Source organism: Musa acuminata, chromosome BXJ1-5 (genome assembly GCF_036884655.1).
Source record: "Musa acuminata AAA Group cultivar baxijiao chromosome BXJ1-5, Cavendish_Baxijiao_AAA, whole genome shotgun sequence".
Classification (NCBI taxonomy): Eukaryota; Viridiplantae; Streptophyta; class Magnoliopsida; order Zingiberales; family Musaceae; genus Musa; species Musa acuminata.
In genome coordinates, this window is record NC_088331.1 from 47,532,376 (window position 1) to 47,550,599 (window position 18,224).

The 18,224-nt window shown below is 41.5% G+C and overlaps 4 protein-coding genes across 5 annotated transcripts; 2 read left to right on the plus strand and 2 right to left on the minus strand.

Annotated features, from left to right (window-relative positions):
- Positions 1-1,598: 1,598 nt before the first annotated feature.
- LOC135674789 (inactive receptor-like serine/threonine-protein kinase At2g40270) lies at positions 1,599-7,014 on the plus strand. Its single transcript, XM_065184958.1, has 9 exons — positions 1,599-1,978; positions 2,075-2,210; positions 3,431-3,502; positions 4,035-4,178; positions 4,258-4,377; positions 4,909-5,528; positions 5,617-5,807; positions 5,896-6,028; positions 6,253-7,014. Exons 1-9 carry the CDS (start codon positions 1,858-1,860, stop codon positions 6,837-6,839), a joined length of 2,124 nt encoding a protein of 707 aa, XP_065041030.1. The 5' UTR covers positions 1,599-1,857; the 3' UTR covers positions 6,840-7,014.
- A 1,510-nt stretch (positions 7,015-8,524) lies between these two features.
- LOC135674790 (importin subunit beta-1-like) lies at positions 8,525-12,260 on the minus strand. The gene is made up of 3 exons (XM_065184959.1): positions 12,084-12,260; positions 9,059-11,488; positions 8,525-8,974 (listed from the first exon to the last, which is right to left on the minus strand). The coding sequence occupies exons 2-3, from the start codon at positions 11,470-11,472 to the stop codon at positions 8,776-8,778; spliced, it is 2,613 nt and encodes an 870-aa protein (XP_065041031.1). The 5' UTR covers positions 11,473-11,488; positions 12,084-12,260; the 3' UTR covers positions 8,525-8,775.
- Positions 12,261-12,747: 487 nt separating this feature from the next.
- On the plus strand, positions 12,748-15,727 carry LOC135580986 (SAGA-associated factor 11-like). 2 transcript variants are annotated; one of them, XR_010513715.1, is made up of 6 exons: positions 12,748-12,942; positions 13,043-13,100; positions 13,193-13,498; positions 13,764-13,954; positions 15,112-15,202; positions 15,379-15,727. XR_010513715.1 is itself a non-coding variant. In XM_065184964.1 (5 exons), exons 2-4 carry the CDS (start codon positions 13,059-13,061, stop codon positions 13,938-13,940), a joined length of 525 nt encoding a protein of 174 aa, XP_065041036.1. In that variant the 5' UTR covers positions 12,757-12,942; positions 13,043-13,058; the 3' UTR covers positions 13,941-13,954; positions 15,379-15,727. The 2 variants fall into 2 exon arrangements, 1 of the variants encoding a protein (XP_065041036.1); XM_065184964.1 differs by lacking the exon at positions 15,112-15,202 and having other exon boundaries at positions 12,757-12,942.
- A 262-nt stretch (positions 15,728-15,989) lies between these two features.
- LOC135674792 (RING-H2 finger protein ATL5-like) lies at positions 15,990-18,215 on the minus strand. Its single transcript, XM_065184963.1, has one exon. It carries the CDS (start codon positions 17,111-17,113, stop codon positions 16,379-16,381), a length of 735 nt encoding a protein of 244 aa, XP_065041035.1. The 5' UTR covers positions 17,114-18,215; the 3' UTR covers positions 15,990-16,378.
- Positions 18,216-18,224: the final 9 nt, after the last annotated feature.

Here is an 18,224-nt window from a genome sequence, read left to right on the forward strand (position 1 = left end):
TCTCCCTTTGTTGATCAATTCCTACCACCTAAAAGAAGGTGGTAGTACATTTGTCGACATTTCCCAATGCTTCCCATCTCCACTACTCTTGAACAATTTGCCGACAGGTGGATCTTGATCGATGAAACACAAGCCTCCTCGCTGACCCCATTCTCCAAGTGGAAGAAGAGTAGCTGATGATGATGGCCTCATCACATCCTATAGAAAAGCAACAGTTAAACAAACGGCGTTGCTTGCACTACAGTTCAGAATGATTGATTCATATGACCGAGAGGGTTCGTGAGAGAGAGAGAGAGAATCCACCAGATCTACACATCTCTCTGCTAAATGCCCAATTTATCAGCCCCACATATTATTCCATTCAGTCTCTTTCGTCGTCAGCTCACCGGGCGAAGCTAATGCATACTTCCAATTTCATCGTGTCATACATGCACGTCATTTGAGATGATAACATTTACAACCTCAAACCAATAGAAGAGGACAACATCATTTCGTTTATACTAGTTTGTTACCATACGTGATTCTTTATAATGCTAATTCTCCGATATGAAGAATCATAGGTTGCCATTGGATGGTATGACGTCGGTGATCAACATCGATCACTTCGTATCATTACATGTCGGTGCTTCGTCAATCGAAAGCGAATATATTCATCCTCCTAAACATGATTGATTGATACAATTCAAACAAGATGATTCAATAATAAAATAGTCGTATATATAAACTCTAAGATCAGGTAGCAGTTTACTGTGCTAAAGTCGTATCTACTTTTACGGGTCATGTCCTCTTTCTTCAAGAACAAGGAAGATTAGAAGGGACACCACCTTCTCATATATGTCAATATTTTTGGCATCGGTTGGTGACGCGTTATATGTGGATCTCATATATATTTTATTTGGTGGCGGTAGAAATTATAATTGAACTAAGGGATGTAGGTAGTTTGTTGGTGGGTGTAGAAGCCCGGTTGTTGAACATCCATCCAATCTTCTATCTCCTTTTCTTCAATTTTGATATACAAACTAATGCACGTATAATTATTTGATTGACACTGATAAAGTCAAACATTTATATTAATGGTAGTCATTTGATTGGATCAATACACATCGGAGACTTTGCTTCTTAATATATGTATATAATGAATACTTTTTCTACATCATGCAAGTCTTTTGTTGATCGTACAGGGGGAAATCCTACCTTGTAAACACCATCGATTTCGATGGTGTATACATGTAGGAAGCCTTCAAAAGAACCACAAATACGGGTCGAATACCTCATAAACCATCGATTTCGATGGTTTGGCCCCACTTAAGAACTCCTCATCATGTGATTCATGTCACCCATCACAGAATGAAGTCCCATTTGTCCTCCTTTCTCGCTGTATTCTGACACACCGGCCGTACATCCGGCAAATGTACGCTAACTCTAACGTGCCTTTTGGCTTTTCAAAAACTTCACATAATTTACAAGTCAACCCATCATTTATTTCCAACAACAAAAAAAAAAAGAAGAGTAACAGAAACAGAGAAAAACAAAAACAAAAACAAAAGCAGGAACATCTCACCTCTCTCCTATCCCCTCCCCGTCTCAACTTCCCTTCTCCTCCATCATTATTACTTTCCGAGATAAAGACGCCTGATCCAATTCCCCTACCCCATTAATACCCAAAGACCGCGTTTTGATCGCCGCAATCGACCAAACGCAGGTCCAAAGATCCGACTGCGCGCTTGCACCATCGCTTCGCGTCGCCCTCCCTCCGGAGTCTGCACCTCGCGTCTCTCTGCTTATGCTTCTTCCGACCCCTTGGTTTCAGCTCCCTCGCCCGGGTTTTTCTCTCCCGAGATTTCTCTTTTCGTGCTGATGACACCGAAAGCGTCGGACTTGGTGACTGGGGAGCGGGGAATTCCCCTGCTCTCCTGGCTGCTGCTTGCGTCGTTGCTGTTCTGGAGACTGCAACTTGGAGCGTCGATCAACGACGACGGTGTGTCCTTCATTTTTCGTTTGGTTTCCCTGTGTTTAGGGTTTGGTTTTTGTTGGAGTGAGAGTGGGATTTGAGGTTTTTTTGGATGTGTGGTAGCGAGGGCGCTCTTGAGCTTTAGAGCGAACATGGAGTTCGATCCGTACGGAGCTTTGGCAGACTGGGAAAAAGCAGAGGAGGTGGATTCGTGCTTTTGGTTTGGCGTTCAGTGCGACGCAGGAAGAGTCGTAGCTCTGTGAGTAATACAGTTTTCCTCAATCATCTACCTGGTTTGTGTGTCACAGTATTCTCTTCTCTTAATGCTAGAAATACAACAATTCTTTGTTCAGATCGAAACAAATTTAATGCTAGAAATACATTATTTTTTTCCCATAATTTCATCATCAATATAAGTTCTGAAAATTCAGCTGATGTTGTTAGAAAAACTTGAAAATTTTTAAAAATCAGTACACGTAAATCTAGAGCCAGTGAAAACTGTCCTGTCAAATCCTTACAGTTATATCTGTCAGCAGTAGAATCTCAAGAAATTGATTACGAATTAATCATCATTTCCTGTTCAACCAGTAGAATGCAGAATGAACATGACTATGACATCCATATAAGTCAATAATAGCAACATATAGTTAGGAAAATATGACCCTTCATCGTGCATATGCTTTTCTATAACGATGCCTTACTATAAAACATGGTGGTCATTAGTATATGATCTATCAACTAGTGGTTGGAGTGGTATAGTGGTCGAGAGGGTAGGCAGCAAGTAGCAGGGAGTGGCATTGGCTGGCAACGATGGCGGCAACTGGTGGTGAGCAGTGGTGCGTGGTAGTGGCAGAGCATGAAAAGTGGTGATGCTACTGAATTTTGGCGCTGGAAAGGGCAGTTATAAGCGACGATGGCAAGAAGTGGAGGGTGATCATGCCGAGTGGTTGTATTGTAAAGGAAGTGTCGATAGAAAAATTTGGAAACACATTTCCAAATGGGGAACAGGCAAAAGCTATTGTTATACGTTTCTTTTCTTTTTCATTCTTGAAATTAATTTTTTGGTAACACATTAGACGGGCCCTAAACCTGTGTTTGAATTCAGGCATAGTTCCCAGTATCAGAAAATAAACTCTGGATGACATTCCCTTCCTGTTACCTGCTCTTATGATAGGAGTGCTCTTCTAATAGGGCACTTTTGTTTTGGGCAGGACTGATTGGCATGAGGGACAGGCCCTTTTATGATAGACTCAAAATAGATGCATTTATATACACAACTCCTTATTTTTATTGTTTTGTTATGCTGCTCTGTTTTTATTATATGCGACTCTTATCTTCCTTGTTATTCCTAACTAATGGAAGAGCATAAAATTGAAAACATCCTCCCATTATATTCCTGGCATAAAGAACAAAACAATGTCACCCTTAGAATTAATTATAATTATTTCAATTTCTCTAATATACATCCTGTTTTCACAGAAATTTGAAAGATCTTTATCTTAAAGGAACGCTTGCACCTGAACTCGGAAGGCTTATTCACTTGAAGTCTCTGTAAGTATTTTTTAAATTAATAACATACACAGCTATTGTTAAAGCCTTAAGTTATGGTATTTTGTAGTTTAAACTGATAGATCAAATCTAGTAGCTCCATGCTCAGCTGGCTGTTCTTTAATGGCCATCAAATTTCAAAAATTCTCGAACATAGGCTTGGTCCAAGATATCTAAATCTTTCACTGCAAGTGATTCTTTGGATCCAGATGGTAATCCTACATGGAGCCACCCAACCAGAGCTGAAGGTCCGATCATGAGTTAAACAATGTAGGGCTGTTGGAACATTATTCTCTTCAATATTGACTTAGACTCATGAATCCTTCTTGGTTTCTGTCCTCTGATTTTACAAAATCTCTTGGTCGAGACCATCCAATAGAATACCCAATAAATTTAATAATAGTTCCTGTTTAAAGATACTTTATTAATTGGGAATATATCTGAAATATTGAACAACCAAATTATGCCATTGACTAAAGAGTTTTGCTTGCCTTCTTTCTTCCTAAAGTTTTCTTGTACTTGTTTACTCCTGCAGTATTTTAAATAATAACTCATTTTACGGAGTCATCCCAGAGGAGTTATCAGCTTTGCAGAATCTGGAGGTCTTAGACTTGGGGCACAACAATCTGACAGGACCACTTCCAACTTTTCTGAGCCAACTTTTATCCTTGAAAATTCTGTGAGTAGAGAGTAGTTTTCGAGTCAAAGCTTTTGCATTCCGATGGTGAGAATGCCGTGTTCATGGTTTCATTTTGCAGCATACTTACAGACAATGGATTTGTCGGTAGCATGTCATCAGTACTTCGTGAACTCAATTTTCTTTCGGAGGTTCAGTTTGATGAACACATGTTATCATCAAACAAGGGATTAATTACAAGGTATTGTCTTATTAAAAATACATAATATAGGTTGAAGTTACTTTTAATAACTTGTGTTTTCTGTGATTGAGTTTTAGGAAATGATTTCCTAGTAAATGATTATCGTGCATCGAACATTGTTCACACTCAACAAAAGATTCTTCTCCTCGGATCATTCTGTTATGTCATCAAGAGTCCAATGTTTGTTCTTGGATCATTTTGTTATGTCTGCATTAGTCATGAGAAACCATTGTCTCGCAATGTCTTCAGGGGTAATGAAAAGTCATAATCTTGTTGATTTTGGTCTCTGATTTAAGCATCGCAATAGCTTGATTTGGATTCATGTGAATCTTTGAGGATCATTTTTTGTGTGATATCATATATTTTTTCTGTACTAAAGATGAAACTTATTAGAAGTTTGAATGTGAGAGATTGTGATTGGAAATCCACTATGTCATGATACATGATACAACTATAGTAAAAAATTTTAATAGTGGAAATGAGCATGTTCTTTCTTGTGCTACCTTTCTTTATATTGTTTTTCTGTTGTAGAAACCTCAAAAATGCAACTATTCGGAGACTTCTGCAACTAGCAAATCATTCGCCAGCAGCAGCACCAGCACCGGCATCATTGCATAATGGCAGGCACCATAAAAGAAACAAGACTAACATCGATATACGTACACGTTCAGCTGGACCATCTTCATCTTCTGTGCCCCCAGAAAACTCACACACATCTTCTAGGTTACCTTTCTTGCACCCAACACATGCACCGGTAGTTTCACCATCACCATCACCATCACCATCACCATCACCATCAGCATCTGCACCATCAATTACCCTCCCATCATCTCCAAGTAGCCATCATGCGCCTGCTCCTGCATCAGTAATCGAACCCCCAACATCAGTACCACATAATCAACATAAATCTGATCTTGCCCCATCCCCTGTCTTCATTCTAATTCCACCCCCCATCATCAGTCCAGCAGCAGCAGCAAACACACACAAAAAACATGCAAGATTGTGGGTATTGTCGTCGATAGCCGGTGCTGTTTCATTTCTACTTGCCATATCTGCAGTGTACCTTCTGTGCTGGCGAGCCAACAAGGTCGTAACTATTAGACCCTGGGCAACAGGCTTAAGTGGCCAATTGCAGAAAGCATTTGTGACAGGTAGTTCTTTCATACTTTCTGTTTGCTGCTATTTGTGTTTCATTTATATTTTCCCTACCCAAACCCAAAATATTTCTCAAACTTGTAGGCGTACCTGCACTTAAACGGTCCGAACTAGTAGCAGCTTGTGAAGACTTCAGCAATATCATTGGTTCCCTATCAGGATGCATGCTATACAAGGGGACATTATCAAGTGGTGTTGAAATTGCAGTGATTTCAACTGTGGTCAAATCTGCAAAGGATTGGTCAAAGCAATCCGAAACTCAATTTAGGAAAAAGGTGAGCTGCATTCTACTAGCATCTCTCAGTAAAAACATATTGTAGTGCCTATGGCATCCAACTAATGAAAGTTGGCCATGTCTATCAGGTTACAATGCTTTCCAAACTGAACCACAAGAATTTTGTGAACCTGCTTGGGTATTGTGAGGAAAGCGAGCCTTTCAGCAGGATGATGGTGTTTGAATATGCTCCGAATGGGACACTTTTTGAACATCTACATGGTAACATTTTTTTTTGTTGTAAAACCTAACATACACTAGAAAACATATTAGTCGAAGAATAGTTTACTTTTCTTGCTGTAGTTGAAGCTATATAGCACATATCTCCTGATTAGCCATGGCCAGGTTTTCTATAATATCGTCATTTTGTAGTCTCTCATAAAACAATCTTATTGCTATTTTTTGGGATTGCGAGCACTGCTTTCAGGCTTCGGTGTAATTTGCAGTAAAAGAAGCAGAGCATTTGGACTGGCGGACGAGGCTGAGGATTGCCATGGGAATAGCATATTGTCTAGAGCACATGATTCAGCTTAACCCTCCTATCATCCTTGGTAGTCTAGACTCATCTACCATCTGCCTAACAGATGATTATGCTGCTAAGGTATCGGACGTGCAATTCTGGAGTGAATCAAAAGATACTGGATCAGGGTCTGGAAGCTCAAGTCCTTTGTCAGACGCAGAGAGTATTGTGCATAGATTTGGCATACTTCTATTAGAGATATTATCAGGCCGGCTTCCATTCTCAGAGGAGGATGATCTACTTGAGCAGTGGGCTTTGTGCTTTCTAAATGGTGAAAAGCCCTTCAAAGACTTGATCGACCCGACTCTCAAATCCTTCGATGAAGAAACTTGTGATGCACTGTGCAAAGTAATATGCTGCTGCATTCACCTAGAGGCCAAGGAAAGACCAACAATGGCAGAGGTCACAAGGCTAATGAGGGACATCACAGCAATGCCACCCGATGGAGCGACTCCAAAAGTGTCGCCACTGTGGTGGGCTGAGCTCGAGATTATATCTTCGGAAGGGAACTAAAGAATGGAAGTGGTTATGTTGTATTGGCTGTATGTATTGAATGCTTTACCATGACATGGAAATGAGAAATGTACAGGCATGGTGTTGTATTTCCTGCAAAATGTTCGTTTGCTCGGTGTTTGTGAAATGTTCACACTTCTAAAGATTTAAACTGTCTCATCGTTCATTGTGCTTATGGTAATCCTGTTTGATACTGTTGTAATCGTTCATTGTGAAATGTAATCTTTCTTGAGATTACAGAAGTGTAAAATGTTCACACTGTTGTGATCTCCTCGATCGTTCTTCCTAACGATGATAATATCCTCTTTCATCGACCTCCGCTTGCCGCCGATGGACGCCAGCCAAAAGAGCTGATGGAACTTTATTTTGTAACATCATCAAATCCAACACTAAATCGAGAACATATGCCCGTACATTGTTTCTACACGAAGATTCTTCCTAGTGATTTAGATGTATGCAAATAGTTTCCTCGTAAGGAGTCATATGATAGGATTTAATGAAAATTATCTACCGGACTCAATTGGTTTTATCTAAATTGTATCCTTATTTTTTTTACGTTGAGTTAACCTTCTTGAAATCTCTTATAATTCTTTAAAGACCTACAAATGATGAGGAGTTAAAGAAAGTATTTAGCTCATGATCCACAATCAATCATTTCAGTAAGCTTTGAACGATGACACAACAAAGGATCTAAGGTGATTCGTCGTAACCAAAAGATCTCATAAGTGCCCACATAATACTATTGTAGAACACGACAGCAAACCAACTTTAAACACTATCCCAAAGACCCATCTAGTCATGTCTCACTCAGGAAACTCTTAGATGTTATGCTTATTGACACTTCGTACTAATCTGCGAAGCTAGAAAACCCAAAAAATAACTACTTGAATGATCTATTTTCGAGTAATTTTATCTTTGTGCAATGATTGCACATAACCTATGTTTACAAACTTAAAACGATAAAAAAATAAACCAAAATAGGGCTGCCAAGCTTATTAGCTGATACTTTACACTATTCCATCAAGCTTATTAGCCTTTGCACAAGTTGATATTTTACACTATTCTATCGAACTAGAAAATCATCAAAATAGTTACTTGGATAATCTTATCTTTGCACAATGATTATACACAATATACGTTTATAAACCTGAAATGATCATAAAAACCAATCAAAATGAGATTGTCAGCGTACTACAAACCCTCTACATGGTATATAAAATATAAACAAAATTAAAATATATAAATATATATAAATATTACATCAAACATCTTATTTATAACCTTGTACACAATATTATAACATACACTAATGATATATAACCACATAAGATCAAATAACCTCATTCAAATTATGAAGGACCTACAAAGCATACTATCAAATGACTATACAAGCAAACATAAATAAATAATAATGATCGATCCGTCCATTCTAATGCATTGGCCCTCTTTAAAAACCCAATCATTTACTAACTATTTATTCTTATGTTCCATGAAAATAATTCAACTCAACGAACCATCCTTGCAAAAAAGACTAAAGACAAATTCCTAGGCACAGTTGAATACTGTTCCCTAATTCTAACATCTAAGAACCAACCGGATCTACGAAGACGACATGCAAAAGTTTCACCATCAAAAACCAAATCAATTTAGCAGAAACAAAGAGTCAGCAAAGAACACAAAGTACAGTCGTAAAATCTCAGGCAATTTTATGCAGCATAATTCTTGTTTTCTGACCACAAACTAGTGGATCATAAACCAAGTTCAAGCACGACCATCCATCATATTCTATCCCCAAGTGGCACAAACACTGCCGAGAACACGAAACAGATATGACATGAGAACAGAACCTATGGTACACTGCTGAAGACCAAGCGGAAACCTTTTGACCCTGTTAATCTTAAAAAGCGAATGTTTGGCTGCGAAAAATGGATTCAACTCATGAAACTAATACTCGGTAGATCATTCCTTTAGTCCAAGTAGCAGTTTCCTTCAGTTGCTCGTTGTCTGATTGAAAACACTCTCCCAATAAATCCATATGAAAAGTACAATCCTTAAACAGGACCTTCGTGTCTGGGCCAAGGGTGTCTGCAAGATCTCCAATCACCGCTACAGCAGCTTTAGTTACCTCTTCATCCCTGGACAGCCACCAGTAAAAAAAGATATCATGTTTAAATGTCACAAGAAAATATGGATAAAAATTACATCAGTGAGCTACACACCTATTCTTATCCCTGACAACAGCTTCTATGAACTTCAAAAGAGGGCTTGCATAAGGAACCATCACAGCTGCCGTGGAACGTTTGAACCCCTGAAGTATACCAGAGTAAGCCTCGAAAATACCTCGCCTAAGCTGATTACCATATTCTTGCATATCATCATCATTTATATCCAGTTGAGAGCAGAGCTCCGCAGCTCCTTGCAGCATTGGCATCACATACGGGACATACTTCTCAAAATGCTCACCAATTGCGAGAGCAATATCTCCAAAGCATGAAAATATGGGAGGCTTTACAGACCGATGAAGCACAGGATTGGAGAGGTCCTTTAGAAGTTGACTCATGATACCATCACAATAGGGAAGAACCTTGTCATCCAAAGCACGGCAGATGTCACCAACAACACCAACCGAAATTGAGCAGACCTGATATTCCTCAAAGTTCTGCAAGCCCATCTCTAAATACTTATAGAACTCCTGCATGTACGTTGCAAATTCAGGACCTGTGCCATAAGCAAGGGCCCCAATCGCAAGCATTGCTTCCTCATGTACGGTTGAACTGCGGCAAGCAAAAACTTGCAGAAATAAGGTCATCATCTGATCAGCAGATTGAAGGATTATGGACTTCGTCTCATCTGAATTACTCAATTTCTGTAATATCACTTGCAGGACGCCACATAGCAGGGCTTGCACATCACTTTGCTTTTCCCTGTCCTCTGAAGATGCGATTTGGAGCTCCAAAGTCTTGCTTAATCTATTCATGATTTCAACAAGGAGATGGGCAATCATGTTTGAGGTCTCAGGTGTACTGCTACATCGAATTATCTCGTTCAATGTTTCATATGCAGATGAACGAAGCCTGACACTGCTTGTGTCTGTACGATCAGCTGTAGAAAGGAGAGCTGAAACAACATCACCAAGATAAGGTGTGAGCATCGATGAGCTAGAATCTGCATCCTCAAAACCCTGGGCAAGAAAATAAATGGCCCCGCAAACTTTCTCAGCCACATTCGGAGAATCTCTGATACTTACCAATAGCACAGACATGATACGTGGAAGGTTTGTGGTAGTTAAAACAGGATACTCGCTGGTCCCAGAATGCAGGATCTCAAATATCCTACCAAGAGTCCAAGCAGTTGTGTCCTTGACATGACTATTTTGGTCCTTCATTGCGTTCAGCAAGAAGTCGAGTCCAGCTTGAACAAGTGGTGCAAGCTTCTCAGTAGACGGACCTTCAAGAATTGATCCAAATGCAAAAGTAGCTGCCTCCCGGCTTCGCCATTCACCCTTGGTTATATTATTCTCCACAAAGGGCATCACAAGGGGCACAATTGCATCACCAACAGTTCTTGCAACAAGTCCAAGACAGGTCCCACCAGCCATAGACAAATTCCAAACACCATCATCCTGGTCCTGATCTTCCTCTTGCTTTAGCAGTGTTTCTAACATCAATGGTACAAGCAAAGGAAGTGCCTTTTCTACAAAATTAGAATGGAGGGAAGAGCTTCCACCTTCATCTCCCCCAAACTCCTCTTGAATTTGAATCTCTTCATCACAGATGGAACTCCAAAACTCAATGGCTTGAAGAGCAACAGGCTCCTCATCCCCTCTCACAGCATTTGCAGTCAAATCAAAGAGGGTCTGCATGTAAGGCTCTAGGAACTCATAATATGTAGAGGCTATAGAAACAAGACACTCAAATGCTGCTTGTCTGATCTCCAGCTCTTTAGAAAGAGCAGTTTCACATATGACTTTCATGATGAAGTTCCTCTCTACCTCGTTATCAAAGTTAGTCTGAGCAAAATCCAGAGCATTATAGAGTGCCTTCACAGCCGCAAGACGGACTTCAGAACTATGTTCTGCCTGGTTCATGCCCTGCACAACAGCAGTGAGGACAGAATTCACTTGAGCCTGCTCCAAATCCTGAGGAGAAACTTCCTCACAGACATACCCCAGTGCCTCCAGGGTTGCTTGCTTCAAAGGTGCAGGAGCATCTAGCCGAGTCATGTTATTTAGCAGCTGGCCAATAAGCTCCTGCCATTCATGTCGGGGTATCTCGATGGATGCGACCTTAGCAATGACTTGCGAAGAAGTGTGTCGCGCTTCAGACACTGTTGATCCAAGCGTCCGCAACAAGGATTCCTTGATTTGAGCTTTGATGGATGGATCCACACTGACCCATCGCTGAATTAATTCTTCCTTACGAACGGTGTCCTTTGCATCTAGAGAATTCTTAAGAATAATACCAGCAAGTCTTCGAGATTCAGGAGGCTTTTGTTCGCTTGATAGCTCGACGGACAGGGAAACTAAGAAATGGGGAAGACTCTGTTCCTGAAACTGCTTAAGATTTGCTTCAGCGAGAGTTCGTATCTGCCCATCAGGAGATTGGGCAGACAACAGGATCTGGGTTATCTCCATCGCTGTGTTTATGATGCTAGAAAAGGTTACAGAAACCAACATATAGAGGATATTAGCAAATCGAAGAAACTTCATCAACTACCTAAAACACACTACACAGGAGAACCATTACCAGATAAGTACTTGAATAAATCTGACTATCAGAATGCACCCATTAACAATGACAAATTCTGTCAATCTGGCATATGAAATTTCCCATCTAGCATATTCCACAAACCTTACCAGACAAGTTTCTGTGTTTGTCAACAATGATGTGAACTATGACAGATAAAAGCGTAAACACCAAACTCTACATGAAAGTTGAAACTAAATACAATCACGAATCCACACCGAAACGACCAAAACCCAAACCTACATTGATGTATATGCATACATGCATAGCAATATTTACTTCAATAAGCAAAAACAATCTAACCAAAGAACGTAAAAAGAGAAAAAAGAGGAAAGTGAAGCAGACTGCAGTCGTACAAATCACAGTAGGCCTACTGCGTTGTCTGTCGCAGTAGGCCGAAACTCACAAGAAACGAAGAGATTAACTCAAATGTAAATTGAATCTAACAGATCTAAGGGAGCGACAGAGATATCTTAGACCAGGCATCATGGGGCGTTACCCTCTATACTGGTCGGGATGGAGTAAAGATGTGCCGCCTCCCGGGATCGCAGAAAAAGATCAAGATCTGACCGAGATCGCCGCTTCGTTCCCTGCGATTGGGGACGGGGAAGGAAGGAAGCAGTGGGGAGACTTGGAAGAGGGGATGGGGTGGGGGGTTTATGAAGCGGTCACGGGGAGGAAGTGATCCGAAGGGCGGGAGGACGAAACCCTAATTAGTTTTGAAATGCCCTCAGTCGCGTGTGGATCGCTTATTGGGTTCGGATCTAGTTGCTAAATGGGCTGTTCGTGGACTACATTTAAGAGCTCAAACAAAAGCCCTCTAAGGCCTGTTAACGAAGCCCGTAAACCCGATAGACTCGAACCGTAAATCCGACCCGAAGTCTCCGAATTTGATCATCACCGTGTTCCGTAAGCTTAGTTTTAGTTTTGGATCCGATAAGGGATTAAATTCATCTGATGGATGGATCCGATCCGATAACATCCCCTATTTACCGCTGAACTTAATATATATATAGCCTTCAAAAACGTTTCCGTCGTGTTTTCTGGATCTCGTGTGCAAATAAGAAATCTGAAAGTGGGAGATGTGAAAGAAAAAAGCATTTTTTGTTGTTTTCGGTTTAATGTTGTTTTTAATATTCGCAGCAAGTTCCGCAAGAAAATAGTTTTGGTTCCCTTTCGGCTCTCCAAGTGCCAATCCAGTCTCCGGTCCTCCTGTTCTCTGCTTTCTCCTTCGGCTGTAGGCGTGGAGAGAGGCGGCGGTTGGTCTCATCAGCAGCAGATCCGGAGTCCCCGCTATTGTTTCTCCCTAATCTGATTGAAATCGAGGTGCTTTTGCCATCGTCGGGATCCGCCGAGAGGTACACCGCCATCGTTGAGCTATAGATTTGGTAACCGCATTCTCTCGGTTGTTGATCGAGTGCGTAACTTCTTTTATTGGGTTTTCTTGTGTAAAATTAGCCTCCTTGTTACCAAAATGTCTGCGCTCAACGATGGCAGCTCGTCCCCTCGATCTCAGGTTACCCATGAACGGGTCGATCCTCAATTTTGAACACCACAGTATGATCTGTGTTACTAAGCAGGGGATTGGGGTATCCTTCTGGTGTGCAGCATGCCTCTCGTTGTTTCGAGGATCTCCTGGAGTCTATTATTGTGGATGTGGCGTCGGAGTGCCACCGGATAGCGAGACTAGGTCTCGACCGGAACCTGGAAGAAGAGGAGGAGGAGCTGAGGCTCTCCGCGCAGGCCCGGGTAGCTGATCCTGGCAGCAGCGGTGAATCCAATAGCAAGAACGTGGTCGATATCTTCGGGCAGACGCATCCCGCCATCGCCAGCGAGACTTTTAATTGCATGAATTGCGGCAGACCCGTCACGGCCGGACGGTTCGCTCCTCACTTGGAGAAGTGTATGGGCAAGGTGAGTCATGTTCTTGATTTCCCTCATCTTTTCTTAAAATAAAAAAAAAAAGCTCATCTTGCTTGATAAAAATGGCATCTTTGTTGACAAATGCCGTTTTGTTACTGTGTGTTAGTAATTGAAGTTTAGGTTGATCTATACATGTGTTAACATTCGATTCACAATCTTGCAATGAGATGTACGTAATTGGTCTATTCCACTGGTTTCTTGGAAGATTTGAGAGACTATTTCTAACCACTGGTATATTGTATGTGCTTCATTTCAGGGACGAAAGGCTTGCACAAAGGCCACCAGGAGCAGTACAATTGCAAGAAATAGGCATTCTCGTGGGAGTCCTGTAACGGTTTATGCGCCCTATTCCAATGCTACCAACAGCAACAGAGTTCCCAATGGCACCACAGCAGGGGAGGAGTATACGGATTACACGTTTGAGGAGCCCTGATATCTCTTCCCAAGGTTTTTACATTTAACCCTTTTAATATGTTCAATGCCAAGAAGAATTGTCCTTGCTAGTATGCACTTAGTGTTCCCCGTTGCTCTTACGCAATTTCTTCAAGGCTTCTTGAACAGCCTCACATACCAAAGTTAGTTTGAATGTCCTAAAAGAACTTGATTCTCGTCTGCAGGTCTTAATCATATGATTTTAAATGTCCGTGGTACCAATGATAATCTTTCTTTGCTGTTTCTTTTTAGCTGAAAACTAAATCAATTTTCCAAGTAAAGGGAACATACACATAATGTCTTCTCTCGAAGGGATTTTTTTTTCCTCGGACTGTTATTGTCTATTTAGAATTTGTCTTTGATCCGTCCATGAAAAATTACAAGGGTTGCACCAAGAGATATGATGCATAAAGATTAATGTAGCCTGACATTGGCTCTATGATTAACAGGGTGAACTTTAATTCTTAAACGCAGTCTGCAGTCGTATGTGTCATTGAAGTTGTTAAAATAATTATTTGTTTCTTTTCATTTAAAGTTGTTCATAAGGTTGTCTCTTTGTTGCCTAATTGTTTAGGATTCAAGACATGGAAATACATTCTGATTGTAATGGTAAGGTCCCAAGAGCCTGGTGTGCTGGGCTGCCCTTTTCAGTTTAGCTTGTTGTGTATAAGTTATTTGGTCATTAGTCTAATTGAACCATGACATTTTACCATGTGATATTTAGTCATTTTTAATTATGATGTTAAATCAGACATGACAAACTTAATTTAATTTTTATCACAATTTAATTGATGAGCCAAAAACCTTTGAGAAAAAAAGATTCTTGCCGGTGCAATCCTCAATTCGCATTTGTGCACAGACACCAAGAATTAGGTACGTGACAAGGAAGTCACCAAATTGTAAATAATTACTGACCCCTTGGTGATGAAATGCAGGTCTTGTTCTTAGCAAGCAAGTCAGATTGTCATGATTAGATCATTGTTTAACTTTCAGTAGATATATGTGATGTCTAAGCATGGTAATATGGTAGTCTTATCCGAGAAACATGTAGCGGTCATGGAAGTAGAGCACATCACCAAGCTTTAAAATTTCCCAGAATCCACATTGCTCAAATCCATGAGTTATGTTCAAAACTAATCACATATTGACCAGAATTTTCTTATGAACTGCAGGTTTATATATCTTTTGTTCAGTTAGATTAATTTCTTCATGTCCCCGACCAAAGTAGAATACTCGAGTTGAAAAGTTCGGTTACATGATGAGGTCAGAGTCTAGCTTGCTGTTATCTCTGCGGTTTGTATATCATGTTCATTGTCTAGTTATGCTCATCTGTATCTTGTAATCTATTTCACCATGCTTACTGCTTGGATTTTGGTGCCAAATCTCAATTTATTGTTAATTGGTATTAGTGCATATTTCAATTCTCTTTTTCATCGCAGAATCCACTCCAAATCAGGATGACTTGCCTTCAGCCTCCACCTTGTTCTCAAGTTAAAGTTCTGAAGACTACGAGGTATACACTATAGCAGCCAAAATTGGTGCTTGGTCCGTGGTTTAAAATGTGAAGATTTCCATCGACATGAATCTGCGCTACCTGTGTTTCCACTCGGAGCGAATAGCTTGCGGCTAGTATCTACAATTAGAAGGTGGAGTTGGCTAATGTTTGATTTTGAGTTTTTTAAGTCCTACTCTCAGTCGGTGTCCCAACACATGGCACTGTAATTTACAAATCAAGACAGACTGAAGAATTAGTAGACTGATAAATACTGATCGATACACGTTGGTTCATTTGGTATTTTGAACTTTGCTCTGTTGTAGGTTGATTGCATGAACTATTAGACCACGGCAATTGGAAGACTAGTACAATATCGTCACAAAATTGTTGGACAAAGTTCATTGATAAGACTTAGTCTTTACTCCTTCACTAGTGAAACAAGGTTGGTAGATGCATGTTTTTGAAGAATGCTTTGACTCAAAGAAGAAGAAGAAGAAGAAGAAGAAGAAGAAGAAGAAGAAGAAGGAGAGAGAGAGAGAGAGAGAGAGAGAGATGTTGTTGATAATTATTTAAGATAATTAAATATTAGAGGAAAATTTTATTAGCCTGGACACCATGGGAGAAGGAACAACGACTTCTTGGAGCTTCCAAGAAACACAATGGACATTTCAAAAGGTTGGAGAAGATGAAAACGATAGAAAGGCTACGCACAACTAAGAATCCAATTATTCCTGGAGTTGGGAGTAGGCTCTCGATCCACAAACTTGACTTCAAAGCTACAGTAGTTGTTGGTTCCATTCAAGAAGGTAGTTGATCTTCTACGTTAAAGAACCAAAACGGGTAGATGTCTGTCCTTGATGATCCCTTGAGTCAATTAGCATCATCCACAAAGGTGGAGGGAGACCAGAGATGTTACTGAAATATCAGTGGCTGGCGTTGAAGTACTATGATCTGCCCCTGCTCAGCATCCTCTTGAGAGAAGAACCAAAGGAAGAAGAAGGAGGAGAATCTTCTTTGATGGTGTGGGTTGCTGTTGCGGGACCAAGTGATGATGTCTCAGCGCGTACGTCACCCTCGGCTGCTGCAACATTGACCACACACGACTCTTCGTTCGCATTCCTCGGTTCGACTTGCACGGCCGCCTCACACTCCACCACCACCACGGGAACGACCACCGAAACAGCGTCCACCACCTGAGCCGGCTCGCCCATGATCTCCACCGGCGCCCTACAGATAGGGCACGTCGCATGAGACATCAGCCACATGTCGATGCAACCGACGTGAAAGGCATGCTTGCATGCCGGAAGAAGCCTGCCGCTGTCGTCCTCTTCCATGGCGTTCAAGCAAACCACACATTCCAATCCATGCTCGTGCTCCCGGGACTTGTACACGAAGACGGGGAGCGAAGCCACCACCTTGGGATCGACCCCACTAATCGATAGCCTTATCTCGGTCGTGTGACCGGGGAATGTGGCCATGCTTCGGAGATGGAGAGGCTCCCTGAACACTACTCTCCTGACCACCGGCCGCTGCCTCCTGATCAGCCACCGAGCGTAGATGTGGAGAAACAAGACGAAGAAGATGACGATGGATAACAATATTACCGCGGCGAGCATGACCTTGTCATTGTAAGGGTCGTCGCCGGCGTCTCGACTGCGAGTAACCGGTGCGCTGGCCATGGCTGCTCCCACCCGCTCGAGTGGAGTATTCCAAGAATGGCACGACTACATGCTGCAGGAATGGAGGAAGAGCGTGGAGGCTATGGACATGAAGAGGGGATCCTTTATACAGAAGAACGGGACACTAGCTGGGGGTCAGAGGAGTCGTAGATGGCGCATGGAATTGAGGAGAAGGGGGGCCGTGCAAATACTGGCTATTGACTCACGAACGGCGAGAGAGCTCGAGGTTTTGGGAATGAAGAAGAAGAAGAAGAAGGTGGAGAGGGTGTTGGTTGGTTGGATGAGTGGTTTGCTGTCGGGGAAGGCACAGGCGGCCAGGTGGCTTGTGGACATCATTTTGGGGCTGAGGATGGGGACGCGGGTCCGAAGTAAGAGTCTCGTGAAGGCGACGGCAGCATCTTTTTGATTGCTTTCATGGGTCGCCACTCTTTGACTCGGCCAAAACGAGACGAGATCGGCTGCTCTTTCTTCCTCCTTTTTATTTATTTTTAATTTTATTTCTGGAAATGCCGGGAGTGCCGTTGATGTTGGTCGCTCGTCCCATGTGGTTCTTGCGTAGGTTGGTGTGCCATCGCCGCCCAGCCGTCTAAGACATAGGATCACCAGCAGAATTGTCCGTGGTTTTTTTGTTACTGAAGAAGGTAGCTGTCGGTCGGATCCTTAGATTACCAGCAAAATATTGTTAATTCCGGATCAGCTTATTTCAGACTTCCGGGGGATTTCGTGAAACCAAAAAGTTCTCCGCCTTCGCCCGGTTTCGATTTAGAATCCATCTAGAAATCAATTCATGTTAAAAGAACAAAAACGTATGAGCCAAATACGAACTGATACTGGTATTCTAAATGAAAATTAAATCTGCATAAAGATGCCAGTAAATAGTGTGTTTGTTTCGGATGGCATCCGATGGATCACCGTGCTAGCCGCCCCAGCTGGATGGCATGGTCAACCCCGACTATTCTATCTTCGATGACTGCACGATGACATAAAATCGTAAGAGAATAAATAAATAAAAAGTTGAAGTGAGACAAAGCTAGAAAAGATCAAATGCCTAAAACAAATATCAGCAATAAAGCGTTGCACGAAAATAATATATGACATCAAAAGAATATAT

Bases quoted from the DNA above. Each gene is read 5' to 3' on its own strand.
- LOC135674790 (XM_065184959.1), bottom strand. From the start codon at position 11,472: ATGGAGATAACCCAGATCCTGTTGTCTGCCCAATCTCCTGATGGGCAG. The intron at 8,975-9,058 runs GTGTGTAGCTCA...GTGGCTGTCCAG, and splicing joins GTTGTCAGGGATAAGAATAG to GGATGAAGAGGTAACTAAAG.
- LOC135674792 (XM_065184963.1), bottom strand. From the start codon at position 17,113: ATGGCCAGCGCACCGGTTACTCGCAGTCGAGACGCCGGCGACGACCCT.
- LOC135674789 (XM_065184958.1), top strand. From the start codon at position 1,858: ATGACACCGAAAGCGTCGGACTTGGTGACTGGGGAGCGGGGAATTCCC. The intron at 4,179-4,257 runs GTGAGTAGAGAG...TTCATTTTGCAG, and splicing joins CTTTTATCCTTGAAAATTCT to CATACTTACAGACAATGGAT. The intron at 6,029-6,252 runs GTAACATTTTTT...TGTAATTTGCAG, and splicing joins ACTTTTTGAACATCTACATG to TAAAAGAAGCAGAGCATTTG.
- LOC135580986 (XM_065184964.1), top strand. From the start codon at position 13,059: ATGTCTGCGCTCAACGATGGCAGCTCGTCCCCTCGATCTCAG. The intron at 13,101-13,192 runs GTTACCCATGAA...TCTGGTGTGCAG, and splicing joins GCTCGTCCCCTCGATCTCAG to CATGCCTCTCGTTGTTTCGA. The intron at 13,499-13,763 runs GTGAGTCATGTT...GCTTCATTTCAG, and splicing joins TGGAGAAGTGTATGGGCAAG to GGACGAAAGGCTTGCACAAA.